Genomic DNA, 23224 nt, shown 5'->3' on the forward strand with positions numbered 1-23224 from the left:
CTCTGGGAAGCTTGCTGTAAAAGTGGCGTACATTCAGGTTTTGGTGGTGAGTAAATAGGATAAAGCTGAAACCTTTGTGGTCAAAAAATTGGGAATATCAAGTCAAGCTGACCTGAGCAATAGACTGGAAAGCTGTCTAGCTGCCTGTGAGTGCCATTTTATGGACACATGCTCATCCCTTTGCAAGGTGACAGGGAATAGTTGGCTCCTTAGGAGCAGGCTAGATCTGTTATTGCTTTAAAAGGCAACTAACAGTGAGCAGTTCTAGGTAAAAATTAGACTGTTAACCCCCATGAACAGGAATGAGTTTGTAATTTTTACAGATTCAAAACATAGTGTCTTGGAACGACATAGAGGAAAATAAATTATGGCCTTTCATAAAGGGAAAATGAACGTTTAAAGGACCAACCAGGCAGACATTATCTACAAAGTGTGTATTATGTATATTTGTATAAACAAGACCTGGGACATTGTAGTTTGCGATGGAACCTTCAGGTTAATCTTTGATTCCTTTCTCAGAAGACTTGGGATGGGAGCCAAAGTCACAGACAATGCCAGTTGAGCTTAAAATCCTTTCTTCCAAAAGCCTGTGTCACTTGTAGTGAGTATTTCTGTATGCTTAGGATATTTTGTTTGACAAGTTGGTAGGGGTGAGAAACTTTAGTGTATCTTTAAAGCCTTAAGTGGTAATTTTATTACTTTCAGTGTTTTAAGGGTTTGTTTTTCTTTTTAGTATTCTTTTTTCCCCTGAAAATGTAAGCAGAAGTTTGTATTATCAAAGGAATTTTCTAGCTGTTTATTATTGTGAATATAAAACATTGACGTTTTTACTTTAATGTGTTGGCTATTAAAGTGTTTTAGCCCTTGGATTCTGTGATTGTTGTTTTGTTTTTAATTTAATTCACTCTTTTTTTAAAAAAACCAAATGGTATGTTAGGCTGTTTTTTATTTTCTACCTCCTACTTTGTGAAAATTCTGTTTAGGGTTATATGAGGGGGTGAAGGAGGGCTAAAATGAATAATACTGAGATTTAAGCCTCTAAAATGATGTGTTTTATAGGCAAGAGCTAAAAGTAGTATATGTTACTTATATGCTAGGGATCCTAACTAGTCTTGTAAAAACTACTAGGTTTTCTTTTCTTATTTTTTATAAAGATTTTATGTGTCTGAGTGTTGTATCTGCAGGTTCACCTGCATGCCAGAAGAAAGCACCAGCACCAGATTATTGTAGATGGTTGTGAGCTATTATGTGGGTGCTGGGAATTGAACTCAGGACCTCTGGAAGAGCAGACGGTGCTTTTACCCTCTAAGCCATCTCCAGCCCCCTAGGTTTTCTTAACACATAAAATAATAGAAAAAATTCAAAGGCAAATAAAGTGTTCATGGAACACTTGGATAACGGAAAAATTGTACTTTTAGCTAATCTAAGGTTTGCAGAGTTAGTATCTTAAATATGACTTGGAAGAAGAAAGTGATTAAGTGAGATTTTCTGTTAGGATAGATAACAAAAGAGCAACACATTAAATATTGAAGGACTGGCTTTGTTACGGTAAGCTCTCTTGAGACTAAGGAAAGATGAGGTTGGTAAAGAATTAGGGATTATGAATTCCATCTTGAATTTTATCCAACAGATGACCAAAAGGAAACAAATAAGGTGGTGAAAACGGGAGAATTAGCTTGATGTATAGGATGAAAATACGGAGTCCTCAGGGTTGGGGCCATAGCTGTCACTAGTGTAGAATATATTTCTGATACTGAGTTGAGTGCTTTATCTGCATTTTGTGTCCCTTGATGCTAGTATGTTATTCTCATTGACTTCTGAGACGTTAAACAGCATACCCTGCGTATACAGCCTGGAGGGCAGACCAAGGTTATGGAAAATGTTTTAACTGAGAATTTGTTTAAATGTTACGTGAAATTCAGTGAGGTGGGGCTGGAGAATTGGCTCAGAGGGTAAGAGCACAGGCTGCTCTTCCAGAGGTCCTGAGTTCAATTTCCAGCAACCACATGGTAGCTCATAACCATCTATAATGAGATCTGGTGCCCTCTTCTGGCATGCAGGTGTACTATGCCAGCAGAACATTGTATACATAATTAAGAAAGAAAGAGAGACAGAAAGAAGGAAGGAAGGAAAGAGGAAAAAGGAAAGAAAGAGCAAGCACCAGTCAGGTATGGCAGTGAGTTCAGTATATTGGGGTGAAATGATGGTTAAAAAGTTTAACTGTGTTGCCCAGACTGGTTTTCTGTCACTAGGTGGAGCAGCTAACATTGGGGAAGGCAAATGCTGATGCTCTCTTAGAGGATGACAATATAAAACATGAGATAGGTGATATTTTTAAATAGTTAAGGTAATCAGATGGAACTGCCTTTTATGTCAGTATGACTGGTTTCAAGAATAGCTTAAAAGTAACAACAATTAGATCTTGTGCTTAGGGAAAAGCAGTGGTAGAGATGAGTGGGTGACCTGAATATAGACTTAACTTTAAATTAGCTCTAGTTCCTGATGAATACATCTTTCTGTGGTAGAGAAGTGTTATTTAAGAAGAGAAACAAGGAAATTAAGATGACTAGATAATTGTCTCTTATTAAGAATAAAAAGCTAAGTTGAATTCTGCAGTACAGATGTAATTTTATATGTATATATTGAAAAGATTTTTAGAATTAGCAAAAGGGAATTGGTAGCTGACCAAATTATAAAGAGGAAAGGAAGGCATTCCCTAAGGATAAAGTAAGGCATACCAAACTACCTGCTACCTCAAATAACTAAGAGTAATTTTAAAAAATGCATTCTGCCATGCTGAGATTTATTAAGGTGTAGTAAATTACCTTGACTTTTGTGGTCACAATGGAAGTTCTTGCTTTTGGAATCACATGGTTTTAGTAGGAGCTGCTGTAGCCTGTTTCTTGTCCACTTGGGTCGTAGTGCTTGATCTGAGGATGGATCTTTCCCAGCCAGATGTCTACACTGTGCTGTGGAAATTTTCAGGTTTTTTCCCTCTCAGGTTTGTTGTTTTTCATTAGAGCCTTAGGGAAGGGAATGTGCTGGCTAGTTTTATGTCAGCTTGACACAAGTTATAGTCATTGGAGAGGAGGGAACCTCAATTTAAAAAAAATGCCTCCATGAGGTCAAGCTGCAGGCAAAGCCTGCTGGGTATTTTCTAAACAAGTGATTAATGGAGGAGAGTCCATTAACAGTTGTGGGTGGTGTGACTCCTGGGCTGGTTGAGCAAGCCATTTAGTGGAAGCTTCCATGACTTATGCATCAGCTCCTGCCTTCTGGTTCTTGCCCTGTTTTGAGTCCTGACAGCCTGTGACGTGAAGGTGTAAGCCAAATAAACCCTTTCTTCCCCAAGTTGCCTTGGCCATGGCATTTCCTTTCAGCAGTAGTGACTCTACACAGAGTCTGGAGGATATGAGGCTGAGAAGTGTAGGGTGGTCCTGGAGGGAATCTGGTCTGAGGTGGGAGACAAAGCACAGGTACCAAGAGAGAGGAAGGACTGAAGCTGTCTCCTGCCCACCACTTCCCTTAAAGCCAGTTTGCTTGGGTAGAAAGCAGTCTTTGTCTGGACCCAGCATCCTGACTAACTGCTGGATGGTCTTTGGCTCCTTGCCTGCTGAGCATCAGCACATGTGTAGAACCATACTGCCTCCGCCCCTCTTAGCCTGAAAACCGCTCTCCAGAGAGAAGCTGAGTGGAGTTTTACTTTCTTTGCCATCTGTCATATTACATCATCTGTTTTAAAAAATGAATAAAATCCTGTTCCAGATTGAATGAAGCTGCATTATGTAGGTGATAACCGTTGATTGTATTATAGTACAAGACTCAGAAGAAAGCCTAGCGCTTGGTAGGCAGGTTTAGAGGATTCCTCTGGACTGTAGGATTTCTGCTTTACCTGATCAGGAAGATTGAAGATACAGTACTGGGTTTAGTCTAGTACTCATGGCACATTAGGCCAAGAGGCACAAAAAGACCTGTAGAGTAAATTGTGCAAATAAATCTAGGCTGAAACTAGATTCAAGTGGACTGAGTGTTAGTGTTATTTTAGGATAAACAGTCTCACCTCTGTAATCTAAGCTGGTGTTGAACTTCTCAGGATCCTCCTTCCTCTCCTTTCCAAGTTCTCAGATTAGACAGGTTTGTTATCATATCCAATTTAAGTGATTTTGAATTAAGGAATTTTTTTTTTTCTTTTCAAGACAAGGTGTCTCTGTGTAGCCCTGGCTGTCCTTAAATTCACTCTGTAGACTGGGCTGGTTTTGAACTCAGAGATCCACCTGCCTCTGCCTCCTGAGTGTTGAGATAAAAGGCTCAAACTACCTCTGCCTGGTGAATTTGTTACACTTTATATGGTTGTTTTGTTTACATTTTCTAATTGCTCAGCAGATAAAACTGCACAAATGAACAAGCCTGGTGACCCTGTTTGATCCCTGGAAGTCATGATGGAAAACAGAGATCTGATTCCTCCTATAAGCTGCCCTTTGCCCTCCACGTGTGTGCCATGGACACGTGTATCCCCCTATTTTCACAGCCACATCACATACACACACAACAGCAACACTAATAAAATATTGAAAGTTCGTGTTTTCTAGTGGATATTATTTTAAATGTGGCATCAGAATTGGTGGCAAGGACTGACTCACATTCCCCTTTTGCATGGTAAAGATTTCTTGTTGGATGAATACTGGTAGAACATTCATGTACATTATTTACATCTTCTTGAATAACTGTTTAGGTGAATCCCAACAACTGCCATCCTAAGGATGGATGTGAAAACTGAGGTTTATGTTGGAGCTAGAGAGCGAATGCAGAGAGCTGAAATTCAAACTTAGATCTGAACTTTAAGGAACCCCTCTCAACTAGAATCCCTGGGGAGAAGTGCTCTTCAGTGCCTCAGGAGTACCTGCTGTGTGCACAGGAATCTCTCTCCTTTCTGTGTAGATAGAGAAAGATGTTTGCCATCTTTGGGAGACTATGTCACAGCCATTTCTGTTGTGTTCTGATAAGAAACAGTGGGATAGCAGATTGGCACATGAGATCCTTGAGGGATGGGGGAGCGGCAGACAGGAGGTCGCGGAGTGCAGCGTGTGGTGTGGCTCAGCGCGTCTCTATGCTCATAAATAAAAGATTACCAGCATGAGGCTACCTTTCTCTTCAATTTGAAAAGTAAAGCCGAGGTGCGAGCATGCGTATTGTGCAGAGGAGGTAGTAGGGTGTCAGTAAAACATAGCGTGGGCATCTAGAGTTAGCCCCAGCCAAGCCGCTGCTGCTGCTGCTGCACCAGGAAGCCGCTGCTGCTGCTGCACCAGGTCATCTCCCAGCCAGAGCGGTGAAGTACTGCTGTCTGGGTCTGCCTCTGTACCCGAGTACAGGCTTATTCCCCAGAGGCCCTGTACCTAATCCTCGGCTCCACAGAAGCTAGTCAAATGTTCCCACTGCACAGTCCTGCTCAGGGTGTGTGGCAGACCACACCTTATTTTTATCACCCTTGAAATTGCCAGATTTTAAAGTATTTGAAAATTAAGCAGATGGCTGTGAAATAGTATTTGGTCATAACTCACTTTGCCTTTTCTATCTTTTGAGGTGGAGCATCTTGTCACATATGACCATTAGGATAGCCTCTTGTCAATTTCATGTCCTTTTTTGTCTGTGGTTTTCCTGTTGAATTGTCTATCTTATCAGTTGGAGGGTTTACTTCCATACTCTTCTGAATGTAATCTTTGTGAATTGAGTGTGAAAGTGTCGTCTTCTCCCAGTCCAGGTCGCCTTACTCTGTTGAGAGTCCTTTGAAGTCTGCTTTCTCTTACTAACCCAGATTACCTAGATGTTGAGAAAGAAAACCATTTCCTTGTAGGTGCAACAGTAACCTATTAGTGGGTTCATATGCCAGGTTTTTTTCAAAGTAGTTGGGAAGCTTGAAAATAACACCATGCGTTGGTGTTTTGGAATTAAAGCAAATACTATTTTATCGTGGACTGCTCAGTAACTGTGATTTGTTAATGAAACCACTCTTTTAACCTAGCTGATTGTGTTCATGAGGTGGCTAAAGAGAGCATAGATAGGCTATTTAGGTATCATGGCTTCAAGATTAAGTTTTGTGCTTCTCCATCCTTCAGTCTCCAGATTTAGTGAGTTGTGTATTTCTTTTTCCAAGCTTTATTGCATCCTGCACAAATGAACACACTTTGCTTTTCCTTTTTGGTTTCTTGTTTGAATCCTTCCTCCCTGTGTAAGAACATCTTGCCAGGCTTCTCTTTGCTTTATTGTTTATTTTTCAAGATAGGGTTTCTCTGTGTATACCTGGCTGTCCTGGAGCTTACTCTGTAGACCAGGATGGCCTTGAACTCAGAGATTGCCAGCCTCAGCCTCCCAAGTACTGGAATTAAAGGCATGCACCACCAGTCCTGGCTTATTTGGTTTTTACTTTGAAACAGGGTCTTGCCATGTCACCCAGGCTGATTCTGAACGCAAGATCTTCTGACCCCTTCTTCCCAGGTGCTACGTATAGTTGGTTAGCATTGTCTTAAGAATATGAAGAAAAAGTAAAGCTTTTACTAAAGCTAAAGTAAGACAGGTTTTCTTCACATTAGTGCCTCTGCTGGTTTACAGTGTTGCCGATTTCTGGGTAGCCTTGTAAATGTGTTTGGTCACCTAGTAACCAGAAGTTGGAAGGAATGCCAACTCTGATGCAATAATGAGCAAGAAGCTGCAGTGATAGCAAAGGGACTTTGACTTGTACTTCATCCCCTCAACATCCATTTATAATTTTGGCTTTTTTTTTTTTTTTTTTTTTTTTTTATGTGCAACCAGAACATAAACTGAAAGGTTTTCCGGTCTTCCTTCTTAGTTGTTTAAAGTGAAAATCCAGTGGTAGAAGGGAGCTCAGAAACACACATTGTTCTTGCTTACTTTCCAAGATGAGCAACTAACTACGTTACAAAGTTACAGTGTGTTTAAAGATGACTCCTACTGTAAGGGCTGTCCTGTTTTTCTTAGACCCATGTAGTATTAACCTTAGTAAGCTTTAAGAAAGTAAAGATATGAAGGTCATCCTTGTAAAACTTCATAACATTGTTAAATACTAGACTTTTAAAATTGTTCTCAGTAATCTACTTGTATTTTTAGTATGTATCTCAAGAAAATTAATTATCCAAAGAATTTTATTATTATTTGACCAGATATCGTTGGTGGTAACTGTTATATTATTTTAAAAGCAGCTGTAGCATGAGAGGAGGAGGAGGAAAGAGAGAGGCTTGGTGTGTCACGACAAGAGTCCATCTTCATTACCCACATGTTTGAATGGCCAAAATGCCTACAGAGGAAGATGGGATGTGGGCAGAAATGCCTTCTAGAGTACTCAAGAGAATCTGGGAAATGTAGTCTTTCAGCAGGGAAATCATCAATAATTATTAAAATTCTTATAGTATGCTAGGCATGGTGTCTGTGTATTCATAGTCTCTGCAATGTGAGGAAAGCCAGAGGTCAGGGGTTCAAGGGTTGCAGGATATTTGATCACACTGTAAACCCTGAGATTGTTTTGTTAATGGAAAAACCTCTAGTTGTGGTGTGGGTCAGCCCTATCACATACCTTTAGTCCAAGACAGGATTAAATTAAACCAACCATAGTTCAAGAGGTGGAGCAAACAACCAGTTGACAGGGAATGAACCAAGAGAAAAACCATAGAGATTAAGAGGAAACCAGGAGGATGGCTAGAGAAACTAATAGGAAAGAGAAGATAGGCGCTTTCAGTTTGAGGAGTTTTTGAGACAGTGTGGAAAGGGAGAGGTTCCTTTTGCTCCTTTTGGGACTTTGGTTGAGGAGGAAGGTCAGCTAGGTGCTTTCTCTGCCTCTCTGAGCTAGCAGGCTTTCAACCCAGCATATAGCATTCCTGAGTCTTTATTGGTAAAAATTGAACGCTTGACCTTTTGTTAAAAACAACATTCAAGATCATCTTTTAATACATACTGTGTTTGAGGTCAACCTGGGCTACATGAGGCCCTGTTTTCAAAAAACAAGCAAACTGATAATATATATTAAGAAGTAACAGCTGGACACGGTGCCACACACCTGTAATCTCAGCACTCAGGGAGGCAGAGGCAGGTAGATCTCTGTGAGTGTAAGGGCAACCTGGTCTACTAATCGAGTCCAGGAAAGCCAAGGCTATACAGAGAAACCCTGTCTCGGAAAAAAAAGGAAGAAGTAAAAATATCTTTGAAAGCAATTTTATTTTCCATGATTGTTTTCTTTCTTTCCTGGGGAATTAAATACCTGATGACAAATTTATAGGAGATTGATAAGACTGAGAAGTAATTGTTAGACTAGCACTCTGGGGGCTGTGTTTGCTCACAGATCAGTGTAGGGTGTAATTCAGTCAGTGTGGTTATTGCTTGTTAGGTAAGTTTAGGCATGTGGAGAATTATAGGCAGATTCTGAGTCTGAAGTAAATTACATCTGTAGATACCCATTATTTTATTCATTTGAATGGCCTCTGGGGAGCAAAATAGCTCCATCATTCTGTGGGTTTCTTGTTGAGTCCAGAAGAAAAGCAAAATACCGCCACTGCAATGTTCTAGTTGTTAAAGACAGCACACATATAAATTGTCTTGATTGAAAGTCCCGATGACCTGCCATAAATCAGCTCTCAAATATAGTCTCTGATATATAGAAGTAAAACTCAGAACTCCTAGGTGACTGTGGTTCATTAGTGCTGTGGACCATAAGCTCATATGTGCATCATTTTAGTGCTGGGTAGTTTGTGTTTTCCATGGCTTAGGTTAAGTTCTAGTACAAGAGATTTCTATTAGGAAGTAACAGTGAGGAAGGGCTCCCGAGGCCCCACTCCCGTCTGAGGAGTTTTTAGCACTCAGTAGCTGCTAGAGGAAGGGGAGTCATTTTTCTTCATTGTTAGATTACCCATACGCCAATAAGTAACCTCACATTCAAGTTCATGCAAATAACTCCAGTTAAATTCCTGGGTCATAAGAAAAAATTAGAAAAGGCAAAATAGGAGGTGCTTACTAGGAGAAGTGGTCCAGAAGTACCAGTAAGAGAGTAAATGGGCAGTGAGTATGATATAGATATATACATGTATGGAATTGTCAAAGAGTAAATAAAAATTAAAAATGAGGAAAAGGTACATGATATAAAATTAAGACATAATAATACAGTGGTTTTGGCTTTCATTTTACCTGAGTGACTCCAGATTTTCATGTGTTTACTTGGGCTTCTGCATGGACACCTAAAACCAGGAAAGACCACTATGGAAAAATGTGCTCAATTTTGAAAAAGAACACTCTTTTGGTCATTGGAGACCATAGGTTGCTTGCATTTTGCTGTTGCAGGTTTACTTACTGTCTATTAGATAGATAGATAGATAGATAGATAGATAGATAGATATTATATATATATATATTCTGTACATTAGATTAGTATCATTGGTTGGGCTAGTTAAGCAATAGTTGCTTAGAATTGTGATTTCAGCTATATCCAGATGATCTTGTCTCATTGATTTGTGTAGTTAAAATTTAAGCAGTAGAGACTTACTTTAAGGGCAATGCCTATGCAAGGCAAAGAAGGCAAAAGTAAACCAGAGAGAAAACTTTGAGACAATGACACAATTTGAGACAGGGTTTTTCTGTGTAGCTCTGGCTGCCCTGGAAGTAGGTCTGTAGATCAGGCTGGCCTCAAACTCACAGAGGTCTGCCTGCCTCTGCCTCCTGAGTGCTGAGATTAAAAACATGTGCCATCACCACCTGGCTTCTTTCTTTGCTTTTGATGTAAATCTGCCAAAATGAGGATGCTTGCTTCATCTTCCTTTCTGAAGGATATTTTCACTGGATATATAATTCTGGAGTACTGACCTTTTCCTTTGATTCTAGTTTACCCTTTTAAATGCCATAGTTTCTGTCGAGAAATAAATAATCATTAACATCATAGTTCTTCTGTAACAGGTCAGTTTTCTTTTACATCTTTAGACATGCACACACCAACCTCAGATGTTCTTAACTTTGACCTTATTTGAGATAGGGTCTCTTCTTCCCTGCTGTGTGTGCCAGGCTACCTGGCCTTTGAACTTCTGGAGTTTGTACTGTTTGCGCCTCCTGTCTTGCCACAGGAGTCCGTGGATTAGAGACGTGTGCTGCTCTTCAGCTTTACGTGGATGCTTGGGATCTAAACCAGGCTTAGGCCTACTGAACCATCTCCTCAGCTCAACAGGCCATTTTTCTCGGCTGGTTGCCTTGGGCTTTGCTTCATTTTTGTTTTGTTTAGATGTTAGTATTTTTATGCTCTGGAATGGGATTTCTTTGAGCTTGTCCTTTTTTGGTGTTCCCTAAGTTTCTTGTATCTGAGCGTATTTTCCTGGCATTTTTCCCCCCTCTCCATCCTTTGGTTCCCTGATGGCACATACTAAATCTTTTGTTATTTTCCTGATTGTTGGGGCTCTGTTCATTTGTATTTGGTTTTGTCCTAAATTTAGTTTTTCTGTTGTTCAAACTGGATAATAGGTGTATAGTAGCATATGCTGGCTTCTTGCACTGCAACCTTGTATCTGCTTTTTGGTGTCTCTAGTGAGTTCTAATTCTTTACTATGTGTCCTTGATACTTCAAGAGCTTTGACTTTTGGGCCCTGAGGTTGGGTTCAGGCCACAAAGAATCTGAAAGCCTGAGTTCTGTCCCTAGGACTCATCTGGTAGAAAGAGGACAAGCTGTTTTCTGACTTCCATAGGGGCTCTGTAGCTTGGCAGTCTTGGATCTCAGCATTTGCATTTTGAACTTGGTGCTTCTCACTTCCTCTCCTGTATCATTTGGACTGTGCTTGACTCCTCGTATGCCAAACAAACTTGGGCTGCCCTCCGTGGGAATGCCATTCTTGTGGGTTGCAGTTTCAGTTAGGCTCACAGTTGTCTTGTTTTTGTTTTTGTTTTTCAAGACAGTGTTTCTCTGTGTAGCCCTGGCTGTCCAGAACTCACTCTTTAGAGCAGCCTGTCCTCAAAGTCATAGAGATCCACCGACCTCTGCCTCCCAAGTGCTGGGATTAAAGGACAACTATGGCCCAGCCACAGTTGTCTTGATTGTGTCCTTTTAAGCAGCCAGTCTACCTTACTTTAGTTTTCAAAGTCTGTAATATGCTTGGTGGGGTCAGAACTATGTATCCATAGCTCAAGAGTAGGCCTACTGATAGTAAGCTGCTCTTTTCACTACCTGTCTCTTCAGTCCCAGCCTCAGAAACTGCAGTTGTTGAGTTGTACCTCAGTTTTCTAGCAGTCCTATGTTGATGGAGATGTGTGTATGAGTGAATGAGTGAGTGAGTGAGTGTGTGTGTGTTTCTGTCCTTCACATCTCATACAGTGCTGTATTGAGCATGCTTTTAACAGATTACCGTAGCATGCTTCTGAAAATACTGCTTGAGTACAATGCCCAGAAAGTGGTTTATTTGAAGCCAGGGTTAAGTCTGTATATTTTCCCAGCGTGTTTTCCAACCTTTTTAAATGTTCTTGTTCATTCTAGCAGTGATGCCGAAGAGTGAAGATTTAAAAGCTACACTAGGAAAATTCCTGCCCATGATTGTGTAGATGAATTGAATTCGGTACTTACTGATAATACCAAAGATGTAGACCTTTGTTTCTTTATGTTAGGTGGAGTGAAAAAATAAAGTCATCTCTACATGATTTTCTTTGTATTTTTCCCCCAGAATTTTGATTCTGACATTAGCAGTGTGGGAATAGATGGCTGCTGGCAAGCAGACAGCCAAAGGCTTCTCAATGAGGTGATGGTGGAACATTTCTTCCGACAAGGAATGCTGGATGTAGCTGAGGAGCTCTGCCAGGTAAGCCTGAGCCATCGAGGCATAGGACAAGCCAATGGGGTAGTGCTGTGCAGTTCGCAGCGTCTGCAGGTGGGACTCTGTGTGCACCTTAAACTAGAGATAGATTTGCAATATTTTAACTGCCGTGGGTAAGTCCTTTTGCTGGGAAACTTTTAAGTTCTTAGAAATTTTAGTACTGCAGTTTAATACCTGAACTGTCCTTTCCTTAAGAAATTACACTCAAAGTTTAAGTGTTGTTTCTTTATTCTTAATCTGTTAGGTTGGTTCCTAGTCATGAGTCAACGTATCAAAAGTGATATGCTATTCATATGTGACCCAGGCTGGCCTTGATCTTCCTGTTTCAGCCTCCTCATTGCTACAGTTACTGGCTTGCATCATTTATGCTGCCCCTATTTTCTGTTTTAATAAAGAACGTTAATATAATAGAGAAGAGGAAAGAAACAAAAATATTAATGTTTTTCTGATGTAGTGAAACTATATCAAATGAATTTCAAACTAAAATTTACTTAAGATGGGCATTGCTCATCTTATTTCTGTCAGATAGGACAGCATGAAGTCCCCTTACAGCTCTGCAGTTTCCAGTGTGTTCTCTTCTTGTGGCCAGACCTCCAGCTACACTTTGTAACTCAGGGAAGAATGTGTTTATGCATTGGCCTGAACATGCAGAACCACACCCACACCCAGCTGTAGTCCATGGCCATGTGCTTAGCTCAGATTTGACAGAAGCATAGCGGTGGGACCATCTCCATTTCTGCCACAGAGGTGTATGTCATAAGGAAATGACGACACCTCTGTATTTTATATGTAAATCAGCCTTTCCTACTGTGAATGAAAACACTTTTTAACAATTTTTTGTTGTTGTTGTTTTGCTTTTTCCTTTCAGGAATCTGGTCTGTCTGTGGACCCAAGTCAGAAAGAACCATTTGTGGAGTTAAATCGAATATTAGAAGCATTAAAAGTCAGAGTTCTGAGGCCTGCTCTTGAGTAAGTTATGTTTTTAGGTACTATGAGGAGATCTCTCTTAAGAAAATTCATTTGTGAAATACATGCTAGCTATTTAGATAGGTCTGTCTTACCTGGAGTAGACTTGAGAGGATTTGAGAAAGAACACTGATATTTCTTGTAGTCAAGCGAAATATGGGCTGTATAATAAGAGAACACAAGCCTGCTTAACCTAACAGTTGAACATGTTTTCAGAAGAGAGAAAAGGGTTTTCTTACCAACACCTCTTTGGGTAGACAAGAATTATAACTGAAACACCATTGTGTTGGCAATTTCTGTGTGGTATTTGAGCTTCTGTAACGTGCTTCGTGCTGTGCTATCATTCTGATCCATGATTTAGTTGGCTATGGGAGTTAATGATATTTATGAACAAAGCAAAAATTCTGAATAAAAGATCTTTGTGTGTGTGTGAGAGAGATAGAGACACAGAAGACTGTCAGGAATCAAAGATAAGGTAATGCAGGTTCATGGGTGTCACAGTGTATGTCTGGAGATGAGAGGACAACTTTGGGAATAAGTTCCCTCATGGGTTCCAGGGATTGAACTCAAGTCATCAGGCTTCTGCAGCAAGCTAGCAAGAACTGTCTGAGTCATGCCCCTGGCCCTGATCACTGTTCTTGGGTCTGCATGGTGTAATGGATTAAACCCAAAGTAATGCACAAGTGAATTACTGTGGATTTTGATAATTTACTGTGAACGGGTCATTTTCTGGTCTAACCTGACTATGCTGGCCTGCCCTATTTCCCAAGCACGTGTCCTGCCCCATTATCTGCCACCTAGTCTTGCCGTGGCTGTTATTACTCCATCCATGTCCCCATGACAGTCTCCTCATTGGCTCTCCTCTTCCTGGGATCACAAACCCTGCCTTAACTCTCCTCCCAGCTATAGGCTTTTCAGCTCTTTATTAACCAACCAGAGGTGATGGAGAACAATTTTTATATAACATTGATACAGATGATGCTTCTTAGAAATGGCAATGGCAGTGTCCAGACTGCAACCAGATCTCTGGGTACAAAAATCAGCATTTGAATATACAGTGCACAAAACCATTCCCTAACATATTTGTGAGGATCAGGAGGTGTGTTGTTAGGGGAGGTGTGGGCCTTTTTGGAGGAGGTGTGTCACTGCGGGTGGTCTTTAAGGTTTTAAAAGCCTACATCCTACCCAGTTGTGGATCAAAGGAAAGCTCTCAGCTCCTGCTTCAGTGCCATGCCTCCCTGTTTGCTGGTCTGTGCCATGATGGTCATGAATTCACCTCTGAAACTGTAAGGAAGCTTCTAATTAAATGCTTTATTTTACAAGTTGCCTTGGTCATAGTGTCTCTTCACAGCAGTGGAGAAGTCACTCAGCTGGCAGACTTTTGCACAGAGGGCCAAATCATAAGTATTTTAGGTTTTTCAGGCTACATGAGATTTTTGTCATTTTCTAATTTTTTTTTTAATTTTAAAAATGTAGAGTAGTTGGTCTTGGCATGTGTCACACAAAAAAGGGAGCAAGTTATTTGTTTGTCCCATGAAAAAAAGTCTGACTCCACTGTAAAAATTTTAGTGTGACAATTACCAGGATATTTACAATAAAGTCAAGATAAAGAACAAGATAATCAGAGAAGCATCTTGGTGTTTCAAGACTTGGAATATTTGAAATCAGTATTAATGTTTGAGAATAACCCATGTGATGTTTGTATTTTGGGTTTGTAGTGGAGGTTACTGTTCTTTGAAAATTCGTATATTTCTAGAACTATCCCTGATGAACAGATAGAAGGTTTGTATGTTAATGTGTGTAAATTAAAAATATAAGTGATCTGTTTAGAGGTCTCTTTTTAACTGTCTCTTTGCAAGGTGTGTGTTATAGTGTGTATGAGGATTATTGGTTTTAGTTTGGATTTTTTTCGGGGAGGGGTGTTGTTATTCGTAGCAATGGCTAGCCTTGAACTTGTGGTTTTTTTGTCTCTTAGGTTCCTAAGTGCTGGGATAAACATAGTTGGCATATTTTGTGTTTGTATTTTTTTTGGTTGTTTTCTGATCATGTCATATCTAGGAGTTAAATTTAACCAAGCATCTTTTATGCACAAAATTTGGCATCTACTCTTAGATGAAGAAGAGTGAGGGAACCCAGATATAAAAGGGTCTTGAGTTCCCAGTTCTACAGTGATTAGTTGTTCTTCAAGGTGGTATTCATTTCTTCATTTGTATTTTAGGGTGTTCGCCTAACTTGCATTAATTGCCTACAGTGTGGCTGTGCGAACTGCTTTAGTCCGAGTTGGGAGCTGTGAACTCACAACCTTTCCTTTTGGAGGAGGAAATACTAAGTGGTTGTAGACGCTGAAGCTGAGCCAGTAACTGACATTCAGAAGCAGTGTCATGTCCAGAGAGCAGCATCAGGAAGAATATTATCTTGGTGGAGTTGAAGCAGTTGGGATCTGACTTTAGCCTTGTACTTTTAGAAATTGGTTTGTTTTTATTTTCTTTTGAAAACTGCACTTAAGAACGGGGCTTTTAGGAATTTGGGGTTGTCTGTGGCTCTGAGACTAGCTCATAGACAACTCCAAGTGGAAGGTGATTTAATGTGTCTGTCATGAGTGTGGAAACACAGCAAGAGATTGTTGTAGAAAAATTTTAATATTCACAAGTTAAAGTCCTGATGCTGACCATCTGTTAAGAACATTACATTAAGTCTTTGTTTTATATGAAACTTTTATGTTTGAGTTTAATTATTATGTTTATATTTTATTATTATATTTAATCATTGTGTTTTGGTTAATTATTGCAAATAGGTAAATACACGGGACAGGTTTTTTAAAAAAAAGTTCAGTACAGTAAAAATGTAATGAAGAACCTCCCTTCCTGTCAGTCACCCAGTCTCTCACCACATAGGGCATCGCCATTAACCTTTTCTTGTGCATCCATCTAGATAAGTCTTCAATGTTATATGCACACATACATACATATATCATGTGTGTGTGTCCATTGTACAGTTGGTCGCATACTGTTTGACTGTGTGTGTGTATGTGTGTGTGTGTGTGTTAGTGTGTTTAACTTGAAAAAAGATGTTTGAGGTTATACCTGAATTTTACTTAACCTATTGACCCTGGGGAACATCTTAAGGATCACTACTGCTGATCTATCTGACCATCTTAGACCATAAAATGATTTCCCAGGACCTGTGAGAGCATTTCTACTGCAAACCTTCCACGGTACAACTTGAGGAGCCAAAAATAACTAAATGGTATAGAAGGAGGAAGAGAGAAAAGTAAAGGTTGCAGAATTTTTCACATATAAGAGAAAAATGAGGGGCTGAAGAGATGGCTCAGCAATTGAGAGCACTGACTGCTCTTCCAGAGGACCAGGGTTCAACTCCCAGCACCCATGTGGCAGCTTACAGCTGTCTGTAACTCTAAGATCTGACATGCTCATGCAGATATACTTGTAGGCAAACAAACAAAAACCCAATGCACATAAAATAAAAATAAGTAAATATAAAGAGAGAGAGGAAAATGATGCCTCAGTTTATGCCACAGTAGGGTTTTCTATGGGACAGGCTATCAACAGTACCAGGCTAGCTGCTGAGTCTCCACAGGCCAGAAATTAGGTAGGAGTGGAAAGGAAGGGCAAAAGGATGTGAGATGAGACTGCCTTTGTGTTTTCATGTTACAATTTTTGATTAATGGTCTTACGGATAAGAAAATCCTCATCAAATGTAAGAGAAACTCTAGTATGAATAAATAAAATGTAGCACCTGGTCAGAGATTTGAATTACAAACTGAGGATACAAAGATTAGTTTCTGGTTGAGGCTGGAAAGATGGTTTAGAACTTAGCAGAGTTCAATATATAAAATACCTATACCATTGAAGACTTATCCAGATGTGTGCACATGAAAAGGTTAATGGTGACAGCTTATGTGGTGAGAGTCTGTGACTTACAGATAGGAGGGGAGGTTCTTAGCACCCACATGATGTCCAAAAATCATCTGTAACTGTGGTCCAGGGGATTTGACCTCCTCTTCTGGCTCTTTGGGAACCAGGTATGCACAGCTACACAGACATACATGCAAGCAGAACATCCATACATATAAAATATATTTTTTTAATTTAAAGTTGTTTCTGGTTTTCATGTCTTGCTCTTCGGTGCACAGTTTCTCACAGGTGTGCAGCCTTCATTCCAGGCAGCTCTCAGTAGCCACAGACAGTAGAGGAGACGCGGTGCTCCTGGGGAGGCAGAAAGAAGGGCATGCAAGGTTGAACAAGTTGGATTTTTTTTCTACTGGAGTTTGATTTTCTTCTTCTTACCCAATTAATTGGTCTATAAAAGAAGAAAGGTGATCCATTTAAAACTAATTTTGTCTATACACTAAATGATAGAGAAAGAGCACATCAATTAAAGAGAAGTTAATTAAAAGGAGTGGGGCATGGTGCACACACCTGCAGTCCCAGCATCTGGAAGATGGAGGTGAGAAGATCAGGAATTCAAGGTCATCCTCTGTTACAGAGGAAGTTCAAGGCCAGGATGGACTGATTTCCTGTTGCAGAAAACATTGTGAAGAGGTGCCAGGTGTGACAGGGTCACAGAAAAGGATGCAATAGGGAGCCCGGAAGAAAAGAGGAAACATTCCAGGTGATAACACCTGTTTCAAATTTACTACCATTGAAAGGCTATAGGAAGTTCCAAGCCTGTTCCTCAGGAAAAGAATATACATTATCTAATTCTGTCCTACCGAGGGCTTAGCATCATTGGAACAAAGTGGGCCTAAATGTCTGAGAACCTCATGTAAAGTTAAGTGTGTGTGTGTTGCTATTTTGTTGTAATACTTTTTTTTTTTTTTTTAATGAGGTACAGTCTTAGAGAGCTTAGGATGGCCTTGGATATCTGACTGTACTGCTTCTATTTCCCAAGTACTGGGATCAGTGACCAACTTGTTTGTGTTTTAAGTAGATACACACGTGTAATACTCTAGTCTCCCTCTTCTAAATTTCTAACTAATACTGTGTAGCCCATGCTGACTGACATTAACCTTAGGCCTGGGATTACAAGCATGTACCACCACATATAACTATCAGTCCTTTAAGAGAAAAATGATTGCTGGGCATGGTGCTGCATGCCTGTTGTCCCAGAAGTCAGGGAAGCAGAGGCAGGCAGATCTCTGTGAGTTCAAGGTCAGCCAAGGGTACACAGAAAAAAATCTGTCTCAAAAAACAAAACAAAAAGAAAAGAGGAAAAAAAGAAAAGAAAAAGTAGTTAATATATTATTTCATCTGTGTGTGTGTGAGAGAGAGAGAGAGAGAGAGAGAGAGAGAGAGAGAAAGAGAGAGAGCGTGTGCAAGTTTGTTCCTTTCCCCATGTGTACCCAGGAAATTGAATTTGAATTGTCAGTTCTAGTGGCAAGTGTCTTTGCCCATTGAGTAATCTTGCCCCTCTTTATGGTTTCTTAAATATCTAGAAAAAGGACAAAGACAGGCTGGAGAGATGGCCTGCTTTTCAAAAGGACCCAGGTTTGATTCCCTGCACCCTATATTGGGTGGCTCACAACTATCTGTAACTCCAACACCAGGAATCTGACACTTTTTTTTATTTTAATTTTTTATATTAATTGCAGTTTACTTACTTTGTATCCCAGCTGTAGCTTCTTCCTCATTCCCACCCAATCCCACCCTCTTTTCCTCCTATGCCCCTCTCCAAGTTCACTGATAGGGGATGTCCCCCTTCCCTTCCATCTGACCATAGCCTATCAGGACTGGCTACATTGTCTTCCTCTGTGGCCTGTTAAGGCTGTCTACCCCTCAGGGGAGGTGATCAAAGAGCCAGCCACTGAGTTCAAGTCAGAGACAGTCCCTGTTCTCCTTACTAGGGAGAAACCCACTTGGATACTGAGCTGTCATGGGCTACATCTATGCAGGGGTTCTAGGTTATATCCATGCACAGTCCTTGTTTGGATTATCAGTCTCAGAAAAGACCCCAGATATTACTCTCCTTTGGAGCTCCTGTCCCTTTCAGGTCTTTCTGTCTCCCCCTAATCTGACATTCTTTTAGACCCTGTACTTTTGTGTACATATATGTACATAATTTTAAAAAAATCTTTTTAAAAAAGTCAAAGACACATCATCTCTGAGATGAAGAAAACATTAGTTCTTCTTATGATGAAGTTAACCAATAACCAAGACTTCACTGTTTGAAAATACGCATCCCATTTGCAAAAAATAAAAACAATGTATACACTCTATTTTGATCATGTTTTTCACCCTCTCCCAACTTTTATATGATCTTTGCAACCTCCATACCCATGTATTATGTTCTTTTTTCTCTCTTAAAAAAAAATATAAACCAAAAAATAAGAACACAAGAACCACCAAAACACAAAAAGGAATCTAAACAAACAAGCAAAAGACCAGTAAGATGCCAAAACATGCCAAAAAATGCCAAAACAAAGCAAAGAGAAACAAAAAGTCGACAAATTTTGTGTTGGCTAACTACACCTGGTCCTGGGGCTTCTACCTCACTGTCTGCTTGTTGTCATTCCTGGCTACTGAAAGAGCTGTGATGTCTGTTGAGTGAGGCAGTGATCTGTAAATAGCACTGTGTTCTTAGGAGTCTTTTCAGTGCTCTGTTTTTGTAGCAGAGTAGTAGTAGCTCTCTGATTCTTGGCCATTTTAGCAGTATCAGATACGGAATCTCATGGAATGGTTGGTTGCACCTATAACATTTATGCTGTTATTCCACTAGCATACCTTGTAGGCAGATCACCTTTGTAGGTCTCAGGGTTTGTAGCTGGGTCATACTTCTGTTCTTAGTGATTACTTTTGTTCTTACATAGCATGCAGAGTACCTTTCAGTGCCATGACCACTAGTTAGTCGGTCGGGGTGAAGTTTGTAGTAGAGCACCCGTTAATTTCTCTGTGTTCAAGAATGTAAGTAAAGCCTGTTTTCTGCAATAGAGTCTTATTACCATCATGTTGTGGAAAAGAAACAGTAGCTTTGGCAATAGGCTGTGATGTTTGGGAGTTTCCATAGAGCCCCTTTGGCCAACAACCCAAGAAAAAGTAATCCATTCCTGGCACTGCAGGAGTGTCTGGTTGGGGCATTGTTTCCTCTATTATTTGGTGGCTCCAGCTTCATGTATGTATATATTTTAGGAAGCTTCTACAATAATAGGATTCTAAATGGTTTTCAAATGGCTTTTAGTGTTAGTCGTCCCAACCTGTATTCTCTTTTACCCTTTTCTCCCACCTCTCCTCCTGTTTAATGTTTCTCTTCTAGTCTCCTCTTTGTCTCTCCATAATACTATATCTATATTCTATTATCCCTTTCCATGGGAGATCCTCTCTGGCCCCTTACTAGGTACCTAACTTTTGTTTGTTTGTTTGTTTGTTTTGTTTTTGAGACAGGGTTTCTCTGTGTAACAAACCCTGGCTGTCCTGGAAGCCCTCTGTAGATCATGCTGGCCTCGAACTCACAGAGATCCGATTGCCTCTGCCTCCCAAGTGCTAGGATCAAAGGCATGTGCTACTACTGCCCAACTTAGGTACCTAACCTTTGTGCTTATTTGGATTGTAGCACACAAATCACAAGCTTAAATGCTAACAACTACATGTAACATATATATATTTGTCTTCTGGAGTCTGGTTAGCATCCATATATCAGCAAATTTCACTTTGTTAACAGTTGAATAATATTCCATTGTGTAAATATATCACATTTTCACTATCCATTCATCAGCTGATGGACATTTAGGCTGTTTCCAATTTCTGGCTATTATGAATAGTGCAATAATGAACATGATTGAGCAAATGTCTCTGTAGGAGGATGTGGGGTTCTTTGGGTCTGTCCTCCTCAGGGTTTCTATTGCTGCAACAAACATCATGACAAAAAAGCAAGTTGGGGAGGAAAAGATTTATTTGGCTTACACATCCATATTGCTGTTCATCACCAAAGGAAGTCAGGATAGGAGCTAAGGAAGGGCAGGAACCTGGAGGCAGGGGTTAATGCAAAAACCATGGAGGGGTGCTGCTTCCTGGCTTGCTTCCTCATGGCTTGTTCAGCCTGTTTCCTTATAGAAAGGATCTTCAACCCACAGTGACTTGAGCCCTCCCCCATTAATCACTAATTGGAAAAATGGCTGACAGGTAGATCTCATGGCGTTGTTTTCTCAACTGAGGGTACTTCCTCTCTTACAAGTTGACACACAAAACCAGCCAGTCAGGTCTATGCCCAAGAGTGATATAGCTTTATCTTGAGTCAATCAATCCCCAGCTTCCTGAGGAGTTGCCACTTCGATTTTGGCATTTTCACCAGCAATAAGTAAGTGATCCCCTTTCCCCACATCCTCGACAGCATGTGCTGGCATTTGTTTTATGATCTTGACCATTGAATAAGATGAAATTTCAAAGTTGTCTTAACTTGTATTTCCCTAATGAATAGGATGTTTGAACATTTCTACAAGTGTATCTCAGCCAATTTGTGTTTCATCTTTTGAGAACTCTCTTCTCAGTTCTATATCCCATTTTTAAACTGGGATATTTGTTTTCTTGATGTTCAGGTTTTTGTTTTATTTTTAGTTCTTTATATGTTGTAGATATTAACTCTATCAGATATGTAGTTGTTTAAGATATCTTTTCCCACTCTGTAGCTTGCCACTTTTTCCCGAGTGATGGTGTCCTTTGCTATCCAGAAGCTGCTGGCTTCATAGGGTCTCATTTATTAATTGATGGTCTTAGTGCCTGTGTTATTGCTGTGCTGTTCAGAAAGTCCTTTCCTGTGATTTCAACCCTCTTCTCCATTTCTGTCAGATTCATGGTGTCTGGTCTTAAGGTCCTTGATCCATTTGGAGCTAGATTTTATGCAGGGTGATAAACATGGTTTTAAGTGCACACTTTTGTGTGCAGCCGTCTAGTGTGTATTTTTGGCTTTTTTACTTTGTCAAAAATAAGGTGACTGTATGTGTGCAGAATCATCTCTGGGTCTTCAGTGATCAATATGTCTATTATTATGCCAGTACCATGGTGTTTTTTGTACTTTAGCTCTGTAAATGCAGCTTGAAATCTGGGGTGGTGATACCGCTACCAATTTTTTTTTTTTTTCATTCAAGATTGTTTTAACTATCCTGGGTTTATTGTATTTCCATATGAAGCTGAAGATTTTTTTTTTCAATTTTGATAGAATTTTGATGGTGATTGCATTGAATTTGTAGATTGCTTTGAGTAGAGTGGCCATTTTTATAATATTAATTATACAGATTCATAAGCATGGAGATATTTTCATCTCCTGGTGTCTTAAACTTGTTATTATACAAGTCTTTAATTTGCTTGAATTATCCTAAGATTCTTTTATTTATTTATTTGTTTGTGTGTTTATTATTTAATTTTGAGGCTATTGTGAAAGGTCCTATTTCCCTGATTTTTTTTCTCAGTCTGTCAGTTATTTGTATATAGGAAGGGTGCTGGTTTTGTGCATTACTATTTTATCCTGCTACTTTGCTGAAAGTGCTTATCAGCTATAGAAGTTTCTTGGTGGAGTCTTGAGGGACTTTTGTGCATAAACTCGTATCATCTGTAGACAAAGCTACTCTGACTTCTTTGCTGTCCCTCAGTTGTCTTATTGCTGTGTCTGAGCCTTCAGGTGTGCTGTATTGAACAGGTGTGGGGGGATGGACATCCTCATCCCTGATATTAGTGGAAATACTTTAAATTTCTCTCCTTTTAAGTAATATTGTCTGTGAGCTTGCTGGAGTTCATCTTTATTGTATTGAGGTATGTTCTTGTACTTTCATCCTGAAGAGAAGCTGGGTTTTGTCAAAGGCCTTTTCTGCATCTAATGAGATAGATGAGGCATGGTGGCGCACGTCTGTGATCCCAGAACTCAGGAAGGCAGAGGCAGGTGGATCTCTGTGAGTTTGAGGCCAGCCTGGTCTACAGTGAGAGTCCAGGACAGCCAAGGTTACACAGAGAAACCCTATGGGAGGGGGAATTAAAAGAAAATGAGATAGATGATCATGTGGTTTTTGTCTTTCAGTCTGTTTATGTGGTGGATTCTGTTTATTGATTTAGGTTGAGCCATCCCTGCATCTCTGGGATGACTCCAACTTTATTGTGGTGGATAATCTTTTGATGTGTTCTTGGATTTGGTTTGCAAATAATTTGAGAACTTTTGCCTCTGTTCATAAGGAACATTGGTCTATAATTTTTCTTTTTGTTGGGCGTTTGTGTGGTTTTGATATCACCATGATCTCATGGTGATATCAAAACCTAAAAAGAATTAATCTTCATTAGTTCCCATTTTGTGGAAGAGTTTGAGGAATATTAGCATCAATTCTTTTTTGAAGGTTTTGGTAGTATTCTGAGCTGAATCCATTTGGCCCTGGGCTCTTTTTGGTTGTAAGACTTAATTATTGCTCCTATTTCACTAGGGTT

General features: G+C 39.9%; 1 protein-coding gene across 2 annotated transcripts in view; it reads left to right on the forward strand.

The window, feature by feature from the left end:
• Positions 1 to 23224, forward strand: part of Rmnd5a (required for meiotic nuclear division 5 homolog A) — a 57143-nt gene that overhangs the window by 16930 nt on the left and 16989 nt on the right. For both annotated transcript variants that reach the window (XM_021658970.2, XM_060383551.1), the window contains exons 3-4: positions 11691 to 11825; positions 12709 to 12809. In XM_021658970.2, coding sequence (XP_021514645.1) covers positions 11691 to 11825; positions 12709 to 12809 — 236 coding nt within the window. The remainder of the gene's footprint in view (positions 1 to 11690; positions 11826 to 12708; positions 12810 to 23224) is intronic.

The sequence above is a fragment of the Meriones unguiculatus genome, chromosome 5, assembly GCF_030254825.1.
Source record: "Meriones unguiculatus strain TT.TT164.6M chromosome 5, Bangor_MerUng_6.1, whole genome shotgun sequence".
Classification (NCBI taxonomy): domain Eukaryota; kingdom Metazoa; phylum Chordata; class Mammalia; order Rodentia; family Muridae; genus Meriones; species Meriones unguiculatus.